The sequence below is a fragment of the Amphiprion ocellaris genome, chromosome 20, assembly GCF_022539595.1.
Source record: "Amphiprion ocellaris isolate individual 3 ecotype Okinawa chromosome 20, ASM2253959v1, whole genome shotgun sequence".
Classification (NCBI taxonomy): domain Eukaryota; kingdom Metazoa; phylum Chordata; class Actinopteri; family Pomacentridae; genus Amphiprion; species Amphiprion ocellaris.
Genome location: NC_072785.1, coordinates 11,863,497 through 11,883,765, shown reverse-complemented (window position 1 = coordinate 11,883,765; position 20,269 = coordinate 11,863,497). Strand labels below are relative to the sequence as shown.

The window sequence follows — 20,269 nt, the reverse complement described above, 5'->3', positions numbered from 1 at the left end:
CGCTCTCTCTCTGCATTTCACCGCTGTTCTCGCTTGAGAAGTTATTGAAATCTAGCCCTATACAGAAGGCCGACTTTCCTGAGGGAGGGGGCAGGGTTGGAATGGAACAGAAAGGCCGAGGCTCTCCTGATAAGGTCAGCTTGCACATCGCTGCCATAGGCAACAAAATTAGCTCTCTTTATTTACAGGGCATTTTCTGCTGCCATAGTCCAGCCAGCTGCCTGCCTGCCTGCTGGTCCCGAAGGATACAAAGCTTGGACTACATGCTTTATTCTGAAAATACAATTTAAAAGAACAAGAAACAGGCAAAATAATGAAGGTATTTAGGCTGTAAGGGAATCCCTGTTATATGACTATGTCCAAACAATCATTCAATAGGATATTTTCTGCTTACTCATCCCCTCTGCAGGGCAAAACACAGACTGGTGGGAGGCTGATTCCTTCTGAAAAACAAATCTGCAATATTTGCGCAGCACTCCATTAATTTCTCATGACCAAACAGCAAGAAGTGTCTGCAAGTGTGTTTCATTATGTGCAGAATTTAGCCGTGTTGCGAGAGACGAGGTCGGATGAGAACAAATGAGTAAAGAGCTCTCACTGGACGGAAAAACCACAGGCTGATGAAAGGTAACGGAGTCTTTTGTTCAGAGCTCACAGGACCATGGAGGTGTGCTTTACAATTGTCATTGTGTCACAGGCTTTTGCATCAACTGTATCATGCGCACGGGTACAAGGGCTGGGATGTTCGTAATGAAAAATGACGACACCGGTAGGTAAAGACGACACTACACACTTCGTGTCACTACAAAGACACGAGGATGAAACAGGTGACAGCCACCTACCATTGAACTCTGAGGGATGACTTTAAAGAAGAACTTCAAAAAGCAGTGTCAAGCACTGAAGAGCGCCCCACTGTTTTCTGTCTCCTCTAGTTTAACCCCATCCCTTAAAAGAACAGCACAGACACAGAGAGACATTAACGGGATGTGAAAGAAAGAGTTTGAGGTAGGAGTGTGAGGGGAGGAGTATAAATGAAAGAGGAGCTGTATGAACAAGAAAAAGAGAGTGAGCAAGACAGAACGGAGGAGAGAGAGGGAGTGAGAATGCCCTGAGTATTTTCCATCTTCTCTGTGTGGCCCACTTATCAGCCAGCCAGCAGGGCAGCCTTGTGCTTACAGAGCCCTATTGGCTGATTCATATCACCAAACCACAGTTGAGATGATGGCACACAGTGAATCAGCCTGCATGGCAAAGGCAGAAAATATTTGCTCTTACTTCTTGGTAAGTGAATAGGAAAACACATGCACTGACGCCACGAGGCTAAACTTAAAAGAGAGAAATGCATATTTCAAAAATACATTTGAATTACACTTTTGGAATGATCTACACTGATAAAATCTATGCAAACAAATGTTTAGAGTACACCACACATTTGCAGGTTGTGTTAAAACCATATAATTTGTCATGCAGTCATATTAGAATGATTTGATCAGCTTAACATTAACTGTCTATTCTTTTCAGCATGAATTAGATTTTTTACAATATGATGTGGTACCTAGTTAGAAAGAACTACTGTCTTAAGGTGTTTACCACAATGCAATGTAATACAAAGCCACAAAAAAATATCTGTCTATTTCTGCAGCAGTGATCACTGTTATTGTTTGTACATTGAGAAAAATAAAGGTGCTAATTGAGATTTTAAAAATGGCTCCATAAAGGACCTTTTAGCAATAAGTTCTTTAAAGCACCATTTTTTGAAACAGGTGCCTCAAAGGACCATCAAAAATAGTTCCATTAGGCACTATAAATGATGAAAAAATTGGTTCTTTGGGAACTATTTGGGTCTATTTTGATAATATGACTTGATAATCATTTTGTCAGAGCAGCTTGTGGAAAGGAACAAGCTTTAAAAAAGAAACTTACTGGGGTGTGCAGGAGAACAAAGGAAAGGCAGCTGGTTATCCAGACAAAAAGTACATCGAAAAAGGTGCAATGAGAACTGACAAGAGAACAGGAGGGCAACAGGACAAACTGACAAAGACAGAGGGAGAGACAAAACAATTAAACCACTCAGAGCTGATTGGGGGGAGGAGACACAGGTGAAACTAATCAGGGCAATCAGAAGGGAGGGTAAAGACGGACAAAGCACAGAAATAAAATCACAAGGGACACAAGGAAAGGCAATTTCAAAACAAAACAGGAAGTAACTGAAAAGGGATGTGAAACCAACACACAAACAAAAAGAGAGAAACACAGGAAACACAAAAAAAGAACACACATGGGAATGAATTGCAAAAACAGAACAAAACTAGTAACCAAAAATGAAAATCTTTTTTTTTAAGTAAAAAAAAATATATAAATTTGCAGCATTTTTCTGGGTCTTCCATTTAATATGTTTTGGATTCTTTGTTTGTCAGACAGAACAACATATTACAAGACGCCAGCTTGGGATTTGAGAAACTGAGGAGGACATTTTTCACTGGTTTCTGAAAACTATGAAAATAATCTGCATGAAAATAGTTGCAGCTAATTTATTGCTATTCTGCCACCAAATACCTTAATTAAAATGAATAATCTTTAGTGCATTAAAGAACTGCATAATGTATATGGAAAAACATCAGATTTTTCAACTGGTGATGTCATTTGAAGAACCAAAGCGCCTTCTGAAGAATCTTTTGAGAACCATTATTTTTTTGAGAGAGTGCATGCATTTAAGTGTATGCTATGTGTATGTGTGTTTAAGAGCACATCGTCTAGTCCTGGTTGGTAAAAGAGTGAGGCACATTCCGATCTAATGCTGTGTGTTTACAGCTCCAATCAGTGACGACACATGAAGGTATTAAAACACTGCGCAGGGCCATGAAATTAATGAGACACACAAGGAAAACTACATCCCTGACCTGCTGCAATTGCCACTTCTGCAGCAGAAAGGGAAGGATTTAACTCTCCTCCCAGTTTTATTCACCAAATAACTAGCTTCTCATCAATAAACATCCTCATAACTGCCCTTAATTGAAGATGGACTAAAAAAATCACCTCATTGAATACCAATGTTCCTGAAGTCACTAACAGCCATCTTTGTTAGTGGTTATGGAGTGCTGGTTGCAGCTCAGAACAGCTGCATGACTCGTCAAAAAAGTTGAAAGTTTGTTTTGCAGGTGGGATTGGGGACAGCCAACCAGGCTGACGAGGAGCCAGTGGCAGAAATAAACAGCCCGACAGGGAAATGCTGAGACGAGGCGAGAAGGCTGGAATCGGGCGAGTAGATGAGCAGATAGACGGTGAGACATGAAAGCATCGTAGGCGTAGTTGTGACCGCACAGTTTAGCGAGGAAGCAACACGGGAGCTGTGGAAGGTTTGATTTGGCAGCAAGAGGCCCCCCTCAGGGGAAGGGAATCGGAGAAGGACACACCCGGAGCAGCAGGAGCACCATCGATTTTACCACAGACAGACAGCCGCAAAGATGAGAGAGGAGAGAGAGAGCAGGTCAGTGTGCAGCCTCATCACCACCACACCACAGACACACACATTCATGAGTGTCACAGGTAGTCCAGCACTGACAGATCCCCGAGGAGAGGAGGGAGACATGGGGAGATAAGCAGAGCTGCACATGGCAAGAGATACAGGTTCTACTTCTGATAGGGAATATTGTTTAACAGTGAAGAACATTATCTAGGTGATTAGTATGTATTGCAAAACGAACCCCAGGCCCTTGGTCTTATCTCAGGCCCAGTGTGACTTTCTATTCCTGGAAATCAGTCTTGCTGCCTGTAAGGCCGTCCGTTAAAAATGATGCTGGAGGTTTGTTTACAGAGACACCATGCGGAGACCAAAACGTGGAGTGGTCGGGAATGTGACCTTTACATAAATTAAATGGGGGGGGGAACATACACTGAAGTCCCTTCTAGTACCTTAGACACACAACTTAGCATCATCAGCTGCTTACATCCAGTCATACACATCTACTCCTTCTCTGCCACCTTTATTTACTTGAATAATACACAAAAAATAGCTCTTGATCCAAAATTTGTTTACTCCACCGGCTAACAGGAGAGAGGGGCTCCCAGCAGAGGTTGTTATGGAAACGGTGAGGGATATATATGTGGAACAGCAGCCAGCTATTGTGACCTCCTGCAAGGATAATTCTCTCAATAACAGTCCACCCGACGGATTAGTTTGAGAGACAAAAAAGAACAGGAAAAAAAACCTTGGCTCTGTGGATACCTTAAAAACAGGAAACCTCTTGAACACCTCACATCTCACCCTGTGCAGCAGCTCTCTCAGACAGAGAGGTGGCCCTTTTAGCTGAGCTACGAGGAGGCAATAGCACATGCACACACGCAAACAAAACAGAAGCTACAAAGACATACCCAGAAGCATGTTATGCCAGCAACCCCTGGCTTTGGAGCTGATATATTCAGGGAGTAGGATTTGTGCGGAAGTCATACAGATCTACTTCAGCATCAATCTCCTACAGTATGATTCATTCATCTATCCATCTATTCAATCACTCCTCCCACTTCTCCACCTCTTGCCCTGCATTGCAGGTTGCTGATGCTCTGACAGTGAAACAGGTGTCTAGGCTATTAGTACAAGTCTTTCTGTGCCACCTCCTCTATCCCACATCTCTGATGACGAGCATAAATCAAGGCCGTGTGAATGGAAAATCAAGGGTTTGCTACAATAGCAGAGAGTGTGGCTTCAGTCTTACTGCCAACCAGTGATGTAGCTTGATGTAGTCGATCTAAAAGCCTTGAAAAAACTTCTGAAAAACAGATCACACTAAAGCATTTATTCAAATTATTATATTGTTGTTTATTATTTAGAGAACAGTTTAATATGAAGTCCCAAGTTCAGTCTGGGCAGCAAAATGTCTTTCATCACCAATCACTAAATTAACACTCTTTTTTTAAGAGGTGCACTACGTCATCCGCTCCCTACAGAATCATATTCGCTCTGCAATATCTTTCCCCTCTCTTCACTCTAGTTCCCTGTCATAAAAAGGCTGCCTGGCTCTCCTTGGCTTGAATTTTTATGTCTTTCTGTGGCCCATCTCAGAGGAATACTGTCAAGGTAATATGATGATGACCCTTAAGGCTCCTCATTAAATCACTCGGTATCAGAGCATTAAGTAAATGTCTAAAATGATAATGTAAAACTACAGCCAAGATAGTACAGATGACCTCAAAAAAAGAGAGTGACAGGGAGTTTCTTTAATCTGTTTCAAGTGAAGGTTTAAGTGACAATCTTCCACATTAGCACTCACATCAGCATCCATGTCACAACCTTATTCAGACAGCCAGACAGACATTCCAAACAAAGTCAGTTAGATTCAACAACACTAAAGAGATGGGTGTCAGAGTGGCAGATGGAAAGTTGAGCATCTGTCACTGCGCTGAACCATTTGGCTGAAATCAAAGGGAGATGAGCTCCTTCAAAGGACAGGCAATGCCACGTCTGAGGCCAGACATGCTCTGGTGTGCTCCGCAGATAAGGGCCAAGAGGTTATATTGCTTTTCTTCTGTGTCTCCCTTTGTTCTCCCCTGTCTTAAGGGAGTGGGAGGGAGAGAGGGAAAAAATACAGAGACAAAACTGGAGGAGAGAGAGAGGTGGAGAAAATGAGTCATGAACAGGTTGCCTGTCTTCCTCTGCTACAGCGTGGCGTGTTGATCAAACACTCGTTAGTAGAATTTGCTTGGTGTTTCCGGACGACGAGCGTAATGAGCAGAGGTGGCTGGAACAGAGGGCTGCCAGGCCGTGATGTGGATCATTTCTGACAGTATCAGAGTACTTTTGCCTTCCAGCCCTTCCCGTTCCCTGCCTTCACCAGCTTGCTGCGGCAGAGCGGTAGCCTCCAGCACACCTTCAACTGGGAGCACTTCGACTCAGCTGGATGCGAGGCATGAGCTAAATAGCAGAGTAATCCTCGGTGGAATTTTCAAGGGAACATACACACGACTTCTAATCTCAAAGGGTTTGCAGGTTTACTTTCTTGGCACCGGGTGAAGAACACCACAGCCCTGGAGCACCATCGATGAAGTTGGCTGCTGTGCGTTTTAAACCGCATTTGGTATACTAGAGTGTGGTGCTGGTGCTGCTTTACTCTGCCTTCTTCTCTTTGGAGAAATCACTCCCTTATTAAGTATTCTGACACAAACATATTTTTACATCGCAAGATGCTCGTTTTCTAACATCATTACAAGCTTGCCATTGTAGTGCACCCTAATGAATGGAGAATTTTGCAATTGTCCTTGAGGGACTACACATATACAGCCCACTTTGGTCCCTGCAGTGGTCAGCAAAATGCAAAAGGTCAGACCAATGTTATTGCATTGATGGTGATTTTAAAAGATTTTCAAAGTAGGGGGTGGCAAAACAAAGGCCACCATTTGGCATTATTGGATTGGAACAACTGTGTTTGTCAGATATATTGATTTTTCTGCTACTGGTTCCCATTATGTTGATGCAGGCAGTATGTGAGCTGCCACATTTGACCCTGTAGTTAAGTGCGTAACACATACCTAACACTGGCAGATTAGTACGCTAAGAAGGGCCTGTTGTCCTCTAACAAGGACAAGTCAGGGTGATAATGATGGAAGATGGGTGCACAAATGGCTAATGTACTGTCAGTTTACTGCACTTAAACAGAATCTCATATAAGGTTTTGTGTCACATCTAAGAGGTACATTCACATAACGGCAAAGACGCTTAACATAGAAATGTTGCACACAGCAAAATGTAAACATTTGATCAAAACTGACTGGATTTGGATCCTCAGTTACAAACACTGCTACAAAAGAAGTAAGCTTAAAAGCCAACTTGAAGCATTTGTTAGCTGAGTGACCAAGTATTTAATTTTCAGTTGTAAACCGCTTATGATCAAGCAGAATATGTTTGAAAATCATGAAAAAATACAGACAAATTGGCTCAAAAAGGATGAAAAATGATCACAAATTGAAACTAACCAACAATGACGTAATGGACACACACTGTACACAAAGTAAACAAATGCTGCTGAACAGATTTCAACCTTTGGCAGCATTTCTAATGATGATGTTAAGGACATTTTGTGTGATTGTAGTTCCAGTTATAGTGTGTGTAACTGGTATTTCAGTGATCCAACTCACATGGGATAGATTATTATGCAGATGTAAAATGCGAGCAGCACTACTGTTTGCCATCTAGATCTCTGACCTTGTCGCTCCTCACATCACTGAAGATGAAAGACTCCAAGGACACATTGTGCTCAACTGAGCAGGGACCGCAGAGCGACAATATAAAAAAAAGTCTCCAAAGAGGAGACTAGACTTGAAGCCTACAGGTTGATGCTGGAGTGGTGGAAATGTCCACCCTCTGGCCTCTTTGTTTCAGGGCTCCTCTGAGTTGCTAAATCACCTCCACCTAACCTTCATTTAATCATCAGTAGAGCAGAACCAGTGTTCTTTGTCATTTACCCACTGTTGATTTCGCGCTGTTAAAATGGTTTTCATAGTATATTGATGCCCCATTGCTGTCTTTGCTGACTGTTGCAGTGAGTTGCTCAGTTGGTTGACTTAACAGTTTAACTACTCATGAATTAAATTTTTTTTAGCCTTTACCAGTCTGAATTTATACCATAGTGTAAGTTTTAGTCAAAGGTTATTTTATAATTCTGCCTTTATTTTGGAAATTCAATTATATAAAACTCTGAAGCCAAACTAGCATTTAAAATGTTTGTCAGAGTTCTGTACTGCTCTGGATGAATGCAAGATTATGAGACAATTTTTTTTCTTTTTCTGTAAAAGTAGGTTTTGTAAAGTGCGTTGTTTTATATTTGGAGACTATCAGATATACTTTTTGAAAGCAGAGATACTATCAGTCTTCTGCACGGCGTGTTGCTTTTTGAGTTGTTTGCACCCTTAATGTTATAGAACAGCAAGTGCTGTCGTGTCACTCAAATGGTAATTTGAAGGAGTTTTTGAAGGATTCCGCAACATGTCTTGCTGCTGTGGAGGCAATATAACAATGACAAGCATAAACAAGTTCATAGTGTGAATCCACATCTTTACTGTAGAAATTAATCAGCAAGAAAATCTCTAAAACAGTTAACAATTGTGTCACAGATGATGAGTTTGAAAACAATTTGTGAAAAAAGATGTCAGACAAAACGATTGTGAGATAAAAATGAAAGCGAAGAGGAACTACAGTAAGTCAGTGAACTGGCTGTAAAGGTCCACATGCACCATAAAGTGACTCACCTGCAGACATCTGACTGAAAAGAAACTCTGACAAGTAGCCAAACACTATAATACTCTCAGATGGCTACGCTGGGTGAAAACATCAACGTTCAAACAACGTTGTGTTTTTGTTAAGTTTGTCTGTATATTTGTTTTGCGTTTTTTTTTTTTTTTATTGTAAATACTGCAATAATAATGGTCAAAAATGTAATTCACACACAGTATCTAAGCTCTCCAGGACCCTATGAAAAACTCTGGAATTTAAAACAGAATTTATCAAAGTTACAATGACTATTGAAGAATATGAAATTTACTTAGATACGAGTAGGTTTCCCAAATAATATTCTTAATTATATTTTTATGCACAGATATTTCTATGATTTTAGGACAGCATCAATAAATTTAGAAAAAATAAATTGGCCCAATACTAATTTGTGTTACATCCAGGCATTACACTGTTGTCTTCAAGCCGGTTAAAATAGGATGGAGTGAAAGCTGACAACATTTTAAGCTGAAGTATAATAAGTAAACTGATTTTATGGTATTGTATGGCAGTGCTTTTCCCACATAGAGGAACTTTTGGCACACGCAATGGACCGATCATGCCAACTGTCATGTAGTCACCCCCACAAGGCTCATTCTGAGCCAAGAAAAACCCTGCATGGTATAGTTTTTGTTGTCCAATGAACAAAATAACCCGTGTCAATTGCATTCTGTGCGTGTGTGTTCATTATAGCAACATCAAAGCGCTTTCTCACATTCATCTCTGCATTAAAAACAACTGAGACTAAGTGAGACCAAGCACGTAATTCAGTCAGTGCTCTGTATTGTTAATTTTGATGCAAGAAGGACACTGCTCATAGAAAAGGCATAGGTCTAGGTGTCCTCTGCGTTGGTTATCACATGACATAGGGCTAATTAACTCCAGAGCAGAAAATAGAGACCCTGCAAGGAGCAATAAACATTCTCTATTAAAAGCCATCTAATTAGAATGCAAGCTACAAGGGCTTGAAGGAGAACATAACAAACACAGAGGCCAGTGTAATTGTCAACCAAGCTCTGAGGAAAGCAAACATAATAGACATAATCAGCCGAGCACTTCCAATAAGGTCATGATAGAATGTTGTGGAAATACTTCTCCATATCTGACTGAAGTTTCCAGATGGTGTTTTCCTCAACCACGGAAAAGGTCACAGACATTTCAGCAGTCATGCACTTCAGATGGCGTGCCATCAATTATAACCTAATCTATTTGTTGATACCTGGTGGAAGGAACATGAAGCAGAGAAACTACTGTGTGTAAGTTGTGCCAAATCTCATCCTGAGTTGAAATGCAGATTTTCCATGTGATCTAAACACCAAGTCAAGGCTTTAGAGGATCAAAGCAGCATTTCAAAATGGCATTCCACAGTCAGGCTTTGCTTCCCTTTTATGAACACTTTTAATTAACAACATTTTATGGAGATAAAAAAAATATCTCGAGGTAAGACACTACAGGCAGAAACGTTGTTTTTTCATGCTCTGGTCAATTTTTGAAAATTTGGGATGTTTTGCTTCCATAATATGTCTTCTTTTAAAGTGGTGGAAAGAAAAGATTTAAAACGCAGATTTAGTTGTTTATCTACTACATTTTGTTGATTTAACATTTATGTAAATTAGAACATGCCTTATTTGCATATGAAAAAAACATTTTGGAAAACTTAAACTAATGCAAAAATAATTGTCGGAGTAATCACCTGGGGAAGTGTGTTAACTAGCAGTTAAATTTATTTCCAGTAGAAATGTGTGGAACTTTACAAAGCATATGTTTAAAGGCTGTTTTCTCAAAATGAGTCTTTTCTCAGACTTTGAGCAGGAAATCTCCACTTCAATAGCACTTACATAAACAAAAATTTCCAGTTTTATTCCTAACTAAGTTCGTTTGTTTATATATCAGCCATTGCCTTGTTTGTATTACATTATGAAAACATGTTTTTTTCTGTCTGTTGACACTATTTGCTAATTTGATTGATAAAAGATACTCAAAATCCCCTCTGTTACACTATTCAGCTCTGATATGTCAACAAAAGGAATCAATAATTTTGATCCTGACTGTATCCAATTCTTAGATTTCTGTTCTTGAAATTAATTCAAAAATATTTTTAGATATAACACTTAACTTGTAATCAGCTGGAAAAATTTCATAGTTATACCTATTAAAATATATTTTACTTTATTTACCTGTAGCGTCTCACTTTACACAAGGTTTAAGATGCTCTTCTTTGTATCAGTTCTGTGTTTTTCCCCCCACAGTATTTCATGTAAGGCGCAAAGCAGCTAAAGTCAACAAAGTAAAAAGTTATGGGGAAAACTGTAAGATTTCTGAGTCAGCCAATGCTCCGTCCACTCAAGGCCTTTAGGCCCCGTGGTTGATCGATAGTAATGAGAACGCCAGCAGGCCTCCACAGCCCATTGCCAATTTAACCTGTTTTACCATGACTCAATTCTTCCTCAAATAACCCAGCTGCTCACTGGGATGGACTGCAGGCTTCTGCTACTGATAAGATGAGAAGGCAGGAGCTGGGGGAAGGAAAGACGGATGCAGAAAAATAGTGTGTGCAAGGATGTGTGTGTGTGAGTCTACAAGCACTGCTAGTTTAGAAAACACTTCCACGAGGCAGTAAAAGTGAGGCAGGCAAGCAGACAGGTGAGGGAATCTACAGGAAAACATCCAATGGAGGAAACTTGCTCAATTTGACTTGCATTGGCAAGACGCAACACAAACACCAAACACCCCAGCCGGCTTCATGGCCAATTTTTGTATCACGCTGGGAACATTATGAGTCCCTGTGTCAGGTAAATGTGTCTGGAGCGATGGGAAGGAATGATTTTGACAGTGAATAAAAATATTAAATACAAAAATTTATCTTCATAAAAGCTTTCAAGAATTCAATCTTGGTCAACAACTGCCTGCTATCTATACAACTGACAATGGGCTTTTTTGTTTTTTAATCTCCGACTTGCCGTGTTTGTGTTCTGTTTGTTGTGATTATTCCACCCTGTGGTGCTTTCCAGTGGATAGAAGAAAGGATTTAATCATTTTAAATGAAGCTTTAACTAATGCACATAAGGCCATTAGACAAACTTTAAAATCAGGATTACTTCAGAGCTAAATCAAATTAAAGACAGCATTTTAACGAGGTTTATATAGCAATTTAAAGTGAGATTACATTTAATCAGGTTGCACTGAAATTCAAGACTCATTTAAACCCTAATCAAGGATCAATTCCAAACTGTCACTTGTTTAATTTGCTCAGATGGATTCATTTATTAAGATGACACTCAGGGGTGAGAGCATCAAAGGCAAATAGCAAAGACGTGAATCAACACTCCTCTGACACAATCTTAACAAAGCATGCTTCTAAACTATCCAATAAAGCAAAACTGATACAACACAATTAAATCAAAATGTGTCTATGCTCTGTTACCTCCTATTATGCTTTAATTATTTAATTGGTTTGGTTTAGGATTAATAGTGTATATAAAGTGATTGCGTAGTAGCTGTGAAAATGTTTTCTTGTTCAGTGTCCTGACTGGTTGAACGGAGGCTCTGCAGAGAAAGAAAGAGATAAAGACAGAGAGGGAGACAGCACAAGAGGCCGAGACGTCTGCTCAGGTATCTAATGATGATGCTGCGGGGGAGGAAGAGAATAAGATATGGAGGTCACGTTCCCTGGCACGGAGTCTCCATCTGTCCCCCGAGGTTAGTCGGGTGAGCCAGGGATGATGGTGGGGCTGGAAGGCGAAAGGAGCTGGCGGACTGTGGGGAGTGTTGTAGCAGACTTGGGGACACTGTTTGCCAGCTCAATTTTTATCCCAGAGGCCAAGCAAACAGTAAATGCTGTGTGATTTTTATACAGGCAGTCCATCGTGTCAGGGATCTGCAGACTCTCGCCGCACGAAAGATGAGGCTGGGATCGGGTGTGGTTTGTGTTGATTTGGCCTCTCAAGTGAAATTAAAAAGGTCTGTGTGATTGAGTGTGTGTGTTGTGTCTGATCTCAACATCAGAAACTCAGGCTGAGGTTACATTGAAGAGACAGAAGCAACTGACGGACTAAATTTTGCAAGATGTTTGGAGCAACCTCCGTTCTGAGCACTTCGAAAAGCTCTTTGCAAGTGTACCTATAGGAAACTTCAAAGACAAAGGGTGATCATATCAAATACTAACCTGACTTTATAAGAAATTAACCTATAAATAAATCATCCTCACTTTAGCATATAAAGCACTGCATTGTATGTGCAGAAACATTTATAGCTTTCATCCTTTCTTTCATGTCTTCTCATAAAAGGTTATTTCCTTTGAGAAAAGACCTTTGTGACACTTAAGCCCTTGAAAATATCCTCAGAGACGGTCGTTGTTAAAGCATAAAAGCACCAGGCAGAAAGAGGAAGCATTACAGGATGTGTTATGGCAAACCATCAACAAATTACAGACTACATAAATCAATTACAGGGCATGATGATGATCTAAGGTCATACATTTCACATCTTCAGGAGTCTATAAATCAATTCCCTATCTACAGGGCTGATCATAAGTGAGCTCGATAGTTATTGACCAGATGTTTTTGCCTTTAAATAGGACTTAAGGCACAGAGACATGAATAAGTGGTCCTGGTTGCACACTTCTGAATGGCTGCCCACATTTCTGACTTCAGTAATTTAAAGAGACCTTGCCAGTGACAGCTGTTTCCTCCCATTGGAGAAAGTGTTGCGTTAAATTTTCCTAGCAACCTCTACCACCACATCTGTGTCAGCCTAAAGTGGGGTAAATGACTCTCTGGGTATTGGTTAGGAAAATGAAAAAATGGCAATCCTGTCTGATTTCAATGCTTGAATTACTCTGCACGCTGTGATTGGGTTGGACAACGAGACAATAACACACTATACAGCGAAGGATACCAATTTGTCAACTGTCAGAGATTTTGCCGTACCACTAATAGTGTGATAATCATCCCTTCAATATTCCTTGTTGCGTGGGCTTTTTCACATAAGACTAATGATAGCTGCATTTCATTCAGGTGCACTGTCAGTGCATGGGATACTTAGAAAGGCATGGAATGTAACCATCATCAATTACTGTTTGTTACACTTGTGCTTTTCTTGCTATGATAACTAAGAATCTACCATGTGGGTGGCCCTTAATGGTTAGGGAATATACCACATGGATGCAACAGTGCAGTGAGACCGCAGTTTGATTCTCAGGTGGATAATCCATTTGCTGCATGTTCCTCCCAAGGGGCAAACCCCAGTGCTGGAAAAATGAAGTGGCAAAAAAATGCAGTTCCTCACATGGCCACTTGAGCGAAATCAGTCCTCATAGACGTCCATGTTAAAATGCTTATCTTTAGAGCAGAAAGAAACATGTTTACATCCTGGTACAAAAATGGCTATAGTCTCTATAGCTAGTTTCCACATTATTGACAACTGCTGGAGGGATGAATTATTCTATAGCTCACTGGTTTAAATTGTATTGATACTTATGCATAGGTCATAAATAAGGCTCATGTGGCTGCCTTGAGGGACAGGCAGAACATCAGACAGTCCAAGGCCCAGAGATGTTTGCATTACCCACACTTCCACTTCGTTAATTTTTGTATTAGGCGGAATTTAAAGGGAGTCAGGCATTGACAAGATGGTGGACGCCAGAGCCACCACACTGACCTTAAAAACTTCTATCAGGTGATGTCACATGAATTCATTCATCTTTCTATACAGTAAATGGTCATTCCCTTGGTCTTGTTCTACCCATTTCCTGTTGAATTTCAAATTTGCCCTCCCCCACACACAAAAGAAAAAAGTCTCTGCTATGAAAAATGTCTTTTAGACCACTGTTGACAATGTTGCATATCAATACAGAGACCTGTACTACGAAGCAAGTTCAGCATAATCCGGGAATCTTTTCATTGTCTGGCTTCACTAAACCCAACAACCGCTGTCTCATTAAGTTGCTGATCAACAGAGTAAATCAAACCAGAGTTTATGAGTGCATTCACATGAAAGAGGTGAAGCTGGCAACAGATGACTAATTGCAAGAGTGGCATATTAAGAGCAAACGGTAATATTTGAGTCATAGGAAGATTTTAAATCACATCATTTGGACTAAAAGCAACAGAACTGAAGCAGCCAAAGCAGGAAAGGAAGCCAACAAATAACTGCAGACTGTGTGAATGCTTAAGTTAACAGTCTTATCAATACCCCAATGAAATTATTAGGGCATGAGTAGATCTGACTATAATTACAATTGCATATTGTATTAAATGAATGTGTTGCTTAGGTGTTTTCTTCTGGTATACAAGACAGTCTTAGCCTTACTTTTTCAGCTGCAATACTGATGATGGTAAATAGACATGAGAGCAAGTAAAGAACAGCTCATTCAAACCAACAAGTAGACCTATTGCAAATATAAGGTCAACCCAACGACTATCAGGCTTTAGAATTTGAATTTATCTATTTTTGGGTTGTATTACACTAAAAAAGACATAGAGATCAATGAAATGGCTTTGAAAAAAACCCCTCTTATCTGCCCCTTTCATCTATGAAATGAGCTTTGTGTGATTTTCTCCACCATGGTGATGTACCGTAAGTAATAAGTGAACCACCGTTCTAATCGATAAATTCAAATTTTGCTTCGTAGTACAGACATTAAGTCCGCTTAAAAACAATGTTAGATTTGATCAGTAGTCTTTAAAGTGTCACAATAATGCCACAAAGTAATTAATTTGCACGATTTACCTAAAATATTTCCAATCATTTATACCTTGAAAACAATTTCATCCATATCACTTGTTAAACTCAGAAACAACTATATTGTCTTTTTCTTTATTTTTTGTCCACATTCATGGTGCATATTCATGTTCATTCATATCACAGCGCTGCACAGATATTTGCGCTCTTGCCCCAAACCTGTCTTTTTTTTTTTTTTTTTTTTGGTGTCACCTAGGTGGAATAAGTCTCTGACACAGAAAAATAACAGTGTTGTTCCCCTCTCTGTATGAAACACAGGGTGACGACCTCCCACCTGAATGTAAAGCGCATCTTTTTTTCTCTTTAAATGCTTGAGGATGAATCACAAGAAAGAAAAAAAAGAGAGAGGGTTGCAGTTTCAGGGTCCTGTGCTATTGATTCAATTTCTATGACCACAAATACCTTAAAGCATAATAAGCCTATGCTTCAAGTCCCCATACCCTTTCAAGGCTTGAAATGGCCTTGTCGTTACCTACAAATCACAGCTCTCCGCAAAGCCGCCCTCTCTGGAGTGATATGTCCGTGACCACGGGGGGGAGAGAAAAAAAACAGAAGGCAACAGACACAAGCAAGCCTCTGAAAAATGTAATGGTTTTTGTTGAGGATTTAGCCAGTGGTATGGCAGTGTGCAAGTATCATTCATGTTCCAGCCAGACATAGCAGATCCTCTGGGGAGATGGTGAATATTAAAGGGCTTTGCAGGAGCCTTCCTCATGAAAGCACTTGACAGGAGATTTGTTTATGACCTTCAAAAAAGGAGGAGGAAGTCAATGATAGCACTGACTGCCTCTTTTGCATCTCAAGGCAAAGAATAAAAAAAAGGATGCTGCAGTTTCAATTTCAAGTATTTACTGTTGTCATCAGAACTGTGCAGCTCTTCCACCTGCATTCATCACATAGGCCCAGTTCTTTTATGTGCGGTGTGAACGTAACAAGGCATTAGCTGTCTTAAAAATTTTTTTTTTTTTTAAACAAAATGTAGTGGCTCAGGAAGGGAGACCTAGTTGAATTGTTTGCATCAAAGCACCAAAGGCAAGACAGTCAACATTTTCAGGAAAATAGAAGATATGAAAGTGAGAACCAATGGGACTGATGACAGCAATTATTAAACTGACACTGCGATTCATTCATTAAATTATTGCTGACCACGGATGCCTCAACTTCTGACGCTGTGCTCTCGTTTCCCCATGAACCAACTCCAAGCTGTCAGCATCAAAACAAAACACAAATCAAAATATACGCGAATATAAGGTATTTTTAGAAGCCCCTTAATAAAAAGAAGTTTTGGCCACATTCCTGACAAAGCATGTTGCCAAATCTGCCTGTTAGCCTGATTTTGAAATACTTGGAAAAAAAGAAAATGTCTTATACTGTAAGCCATATGTCTTCACTTACACCCTTAAAGAAGACAATTCTAATGAAGAGCTTGGTGTTGTCTCTAAAAATATGTTACGGATAATTGCCTGAGAGATCGTCACGTAAAAAGAATGCCTCAAAGTGTCAATGTAAGCACATATGGTGGTTGCTCACCAGCCACCACATCCAAGTGAGAATTCAAAGCAGGAGGAAGTAGTAAGTGAGACATCTCCCCTATTCACACGAACCGAAACACAGCAGCATTTCTGACGACTGACAACTTCAACTGAACTTGCTCGCGAATAACCGTTCAGTCTCAAGAAAAGTCACGTGACCCATTACAAAAAATGGGCTGTGAGTAGTATAAAGACAGCCTAACCTCACCCCGGATGACCTGTCTTTTCCTGTGCTTTGCCGCAACTCCCTGGCCACCGCACTTCCATCACAGACACAGAATCGATCACACCGTCGGCTCATCATTATACTCGTGCAGCGGATCCTCATCCAGAAGTAAATACTTAATGAAGCTCTTTGTCTGGCAGGTGGACCAAAGCCTTGACTCTCAATTAGCTGGTTAGAGAACGTCCCGAGCTCTGAATCATTTCAATGCAAGCACGTGGCACTTTTAATCTTCCAATATTGTCCTTGTCTCTGGAGATTTTCCTAGTGAATTAGTGCAACTAGTTCCAGCAATATGTTCATTGAAGCTAGAGCTGCACGAATTGATCAATTAGTTAGAAGCTATTAAAATGAGTGATTTGTCTGACAAAAAGATCTCTGATTCCAGCTTCTTAAATGTGAATATTTTCAGGTTTCTTTAATCTTCTATGACATGACAACTGAATATCTTTGGATTCTAGCCAACAAGACATGTAAGGATGTCTACTTGGGCTTTGGGAAATGCTGATTGTCATTTTTCACCAAAATCTGATATTTTAGAGACCAAACAAGTAGATGTTTAATCGACAAAAAAAAACTATCAACAATGAAAATAATCATGAGTTGCATTCCAAAGTTAAGTTAAATTTAGGAAATATTGCTGTTACATTAATGTCTGTTTGAAAAGATGCCAAGTGAGAATCAAGCAACAGCCAATATGTCTCAATGTTCCCAGTATAACTCTGCATCCTTGCAAAGCAGAGCAAAACTCAACAAAACTCATAATGCTGCTCACATAAATGTAAAAACTTTAGTTTTCCATGGTTCTGATGACAAAAAGTGAACAACAGTTTGTGAAAAATTGTTCAATATCGAGTAACACCAACAGTCTTTGTAACTCATTCATGCAAAACGACTCAAACTTGCACAGAGCAACATCGACAGTAGACAAGAGCTATAATCGACACAGGTTTCAGTGTGGTGCCGCATTTTACTTTTGCACAACCTCACACAAGCACTGATTAGCTCAAGTTTATGCATGCCAAAAGAAAGGATGCCTGTGAAACGCGCTGCCAGGAGGCTTGTTTACTTCAGCAGCTTACAGTCTATCACCTTAGCTCTTCCCACAGCCCACCAGAGCACAGCGGGATGCATGTACATCTTTCAGTGGCCTTTGGTGGCAAAAGCCAGTTTCACACATCATCCTATTTCCGCAAGATTATATTTAAAGCTGCTGGTCCGGCAAATTTCAGTGCATACCGCAATTCCGCTGGTACACTAAACCGTGGAAAACAATGACAACAGAATTACAGACTCATATTTCTCTAATAAATTAAAAGCTGCAGAAAACAGAAGACCAATCCAGATATAATTAGTGCACATTTCTAATAATAATCTATTTTTTGGCCCCCAAAAAAGCTGGTTTTACTGACCTATCAATAAAGTCCATGAAGTCAATAAAGACTAATGCCTGTTGTTGTACAACCCATTACACGAGCCTGATCCATCTTCATTTGTGGGAAATGAGAGGACTGTCTTTGGAAATTAGCCAGTTCCTTCAACACAGTTTAGCTACATCGGAGGTCCACGATAGTCCAGTAAGAAATCATAATCCAGGAATAGTAAGACATGAGGCACCGCTACAATGCAAATACAAAACTTTGAGCTTTAAAAATAATATTAATTCTCAAATCTAGTACTGCGTAAGACTCCAAATGCATCCCACAAGCATGTTAGTCTATAAAACGCAAATGCTGTTATAAAAAAAACACAGCATTGGCATTTTTCTCAGCACATGGTTTCTGAGTTTCATCGTGTCTAATCATTGCGTTATAGCTTTGGAATGGGATTTTAAAGAGTCATTTAGCCCATAAAAGTTATTGGATAATTTTAGAGTTCTCAAATCTCCATACTTGTGTGAAACCCACTCAGGCTTGTCTGACCAAACAGAGTCACACACACACACAGAGAAGGAGAACAGGGGCAGCTGAATGATGGTAGGAAAGAGAGAATATTTAGGCCTTCTCCCTTTCTTTTGCTTCCCCATCACCCTGGGCAATTTAAGATATATAAAGCTTCCTACTGTGAAACTACTAATAAACTATTTATAGAATCTTGCACCTTGAAATTTTTAGATATTGTATATTTAAGAACATTAGAAATACTATTTCGTGTAAAGAATAAAAGTCTTCCTACCTGTATTCAACAATTTTTTAAATTAAGAGAAAAAAATTATAATTTAAGAGGACAGGGTGTCTTTGAAAGAGGTCATAGAAGAACTAATGTTAAATACAGATGTGTTTCACATTTGGGGGTTATTTTATGGAATGGACTTAGTGATGAGTTGAAACTGTGTAGATCTTTGGTGAGTTTCAAAAAAGCACTGACAGGCAAAATAATCCAGGATTAAAATGTAAAATGACTGACGTGAAATGATAAGAAGAACAATTTAGAGTAAAGTCTTGTTTTGTTTTTTTCTTTTTGTCTTTTATTTCATGTATTACTGATATGCTGGGTGATACTATGGATTGTACATGATAGGCAAAATAAGCCTTGGCTTCTGCATATTCCTTGTTTCGGTTACATAACTCATAAAAAGAAAAGGGGAGGGGGGGAGTAGAAGGCGGTGGGAAAGGGAAGAATATGTGTATGTGTATCTGTATGTATATGTATATATATATGTATATATATATATATATATGTATATGTATATATGTATATATATATATGTGTGTGTATGTATGTATGTGTACATGTATAGATATGTGAATATATGTTATTGTATATATATGTATATTTTTTTGTTTGATTATTTTGTGTTTTTGTTTTGTCTGTTTTTTGTCTTTTTTCCTTTCTTTTTGATCCTCTTTCTTTTCTTTTTTTGTTCTGCACGTAGAGCAGAAAATAATAACTTCTCATGAATAGCAAGAGAGTAAGGGGAAAAAACAGAGAGTAACAGAAAGGACAAGATGATCGTTTAAAGCGGCAGATAAAACTCTACCCTCTCTCTGCCTCCCTCCGTTTTTTTCCCCATCAATTGCTACTTCATCTTGATAACGTCCTGGTGCTGTCAGTGTGCATGGACCGCACAAAACACAACTCAACCTCCCTCTGACACACGCTGCAGACTACAAATGGACACTGCATACACACACTAGCTAACACAAAGCTAACGTAGACTAACTTCACTCACCACTGCGTTTTTCAAGGTGGACCTCACGGTGAAGCCTTCTGCTTTCACCTCCGTCTTCTTCTTCGACATTTTCCACAGCTGCTGTCGTCTCAGCTGAATCCAGTCAAAAGACAAATGTTGCTCAAATTTGCTCAAAAAAGAAAATTTGACGCCCGTTGGTTTCAGTAGTGGTTGCTATGCAACTTCGGAGACGCTTTGGTCCGGTTGCTGCGGAGACGTGTGTGTGTGTGTGTGTGTGTGTGTGTGTCGCTTTGTTGCCATAGGAACTTCAGGGCACTGCTGAAAATATGCAGATCAAAGTGCCATGGGTGCAAACAAGTAGAGGAGTGTTCACAATGAGG

The 20,269-nt window shown here is 39.8% G+C and overlaps 1 protein-coding gene across 1 annotated transcript in view; it reads right to left on the bottom strand.

Moving 5' to 3' along the window:
- pacrg (PARK2 co-regulated) overlaps positions 1–20,125 on the bottom strand; it is a 145,706-nt gene extending 125,581 nt beyond the window's left edge. The window contains exon 1 of the mRNA XM_023277459.3: positions 19,929–20,125. Within this exon, the coding sequence (XP_023133227.1) occupies positions 19,929–19,997 (69 nt within the window). The 5' untranslated portion in view covers positions 19,998–20,125. The remainder of the gene's footprint in view (positions 1–19,928) is intronic.
- Between the last annotated feature and the right edge of the window lie 144 nt (positions 20,126–20,269).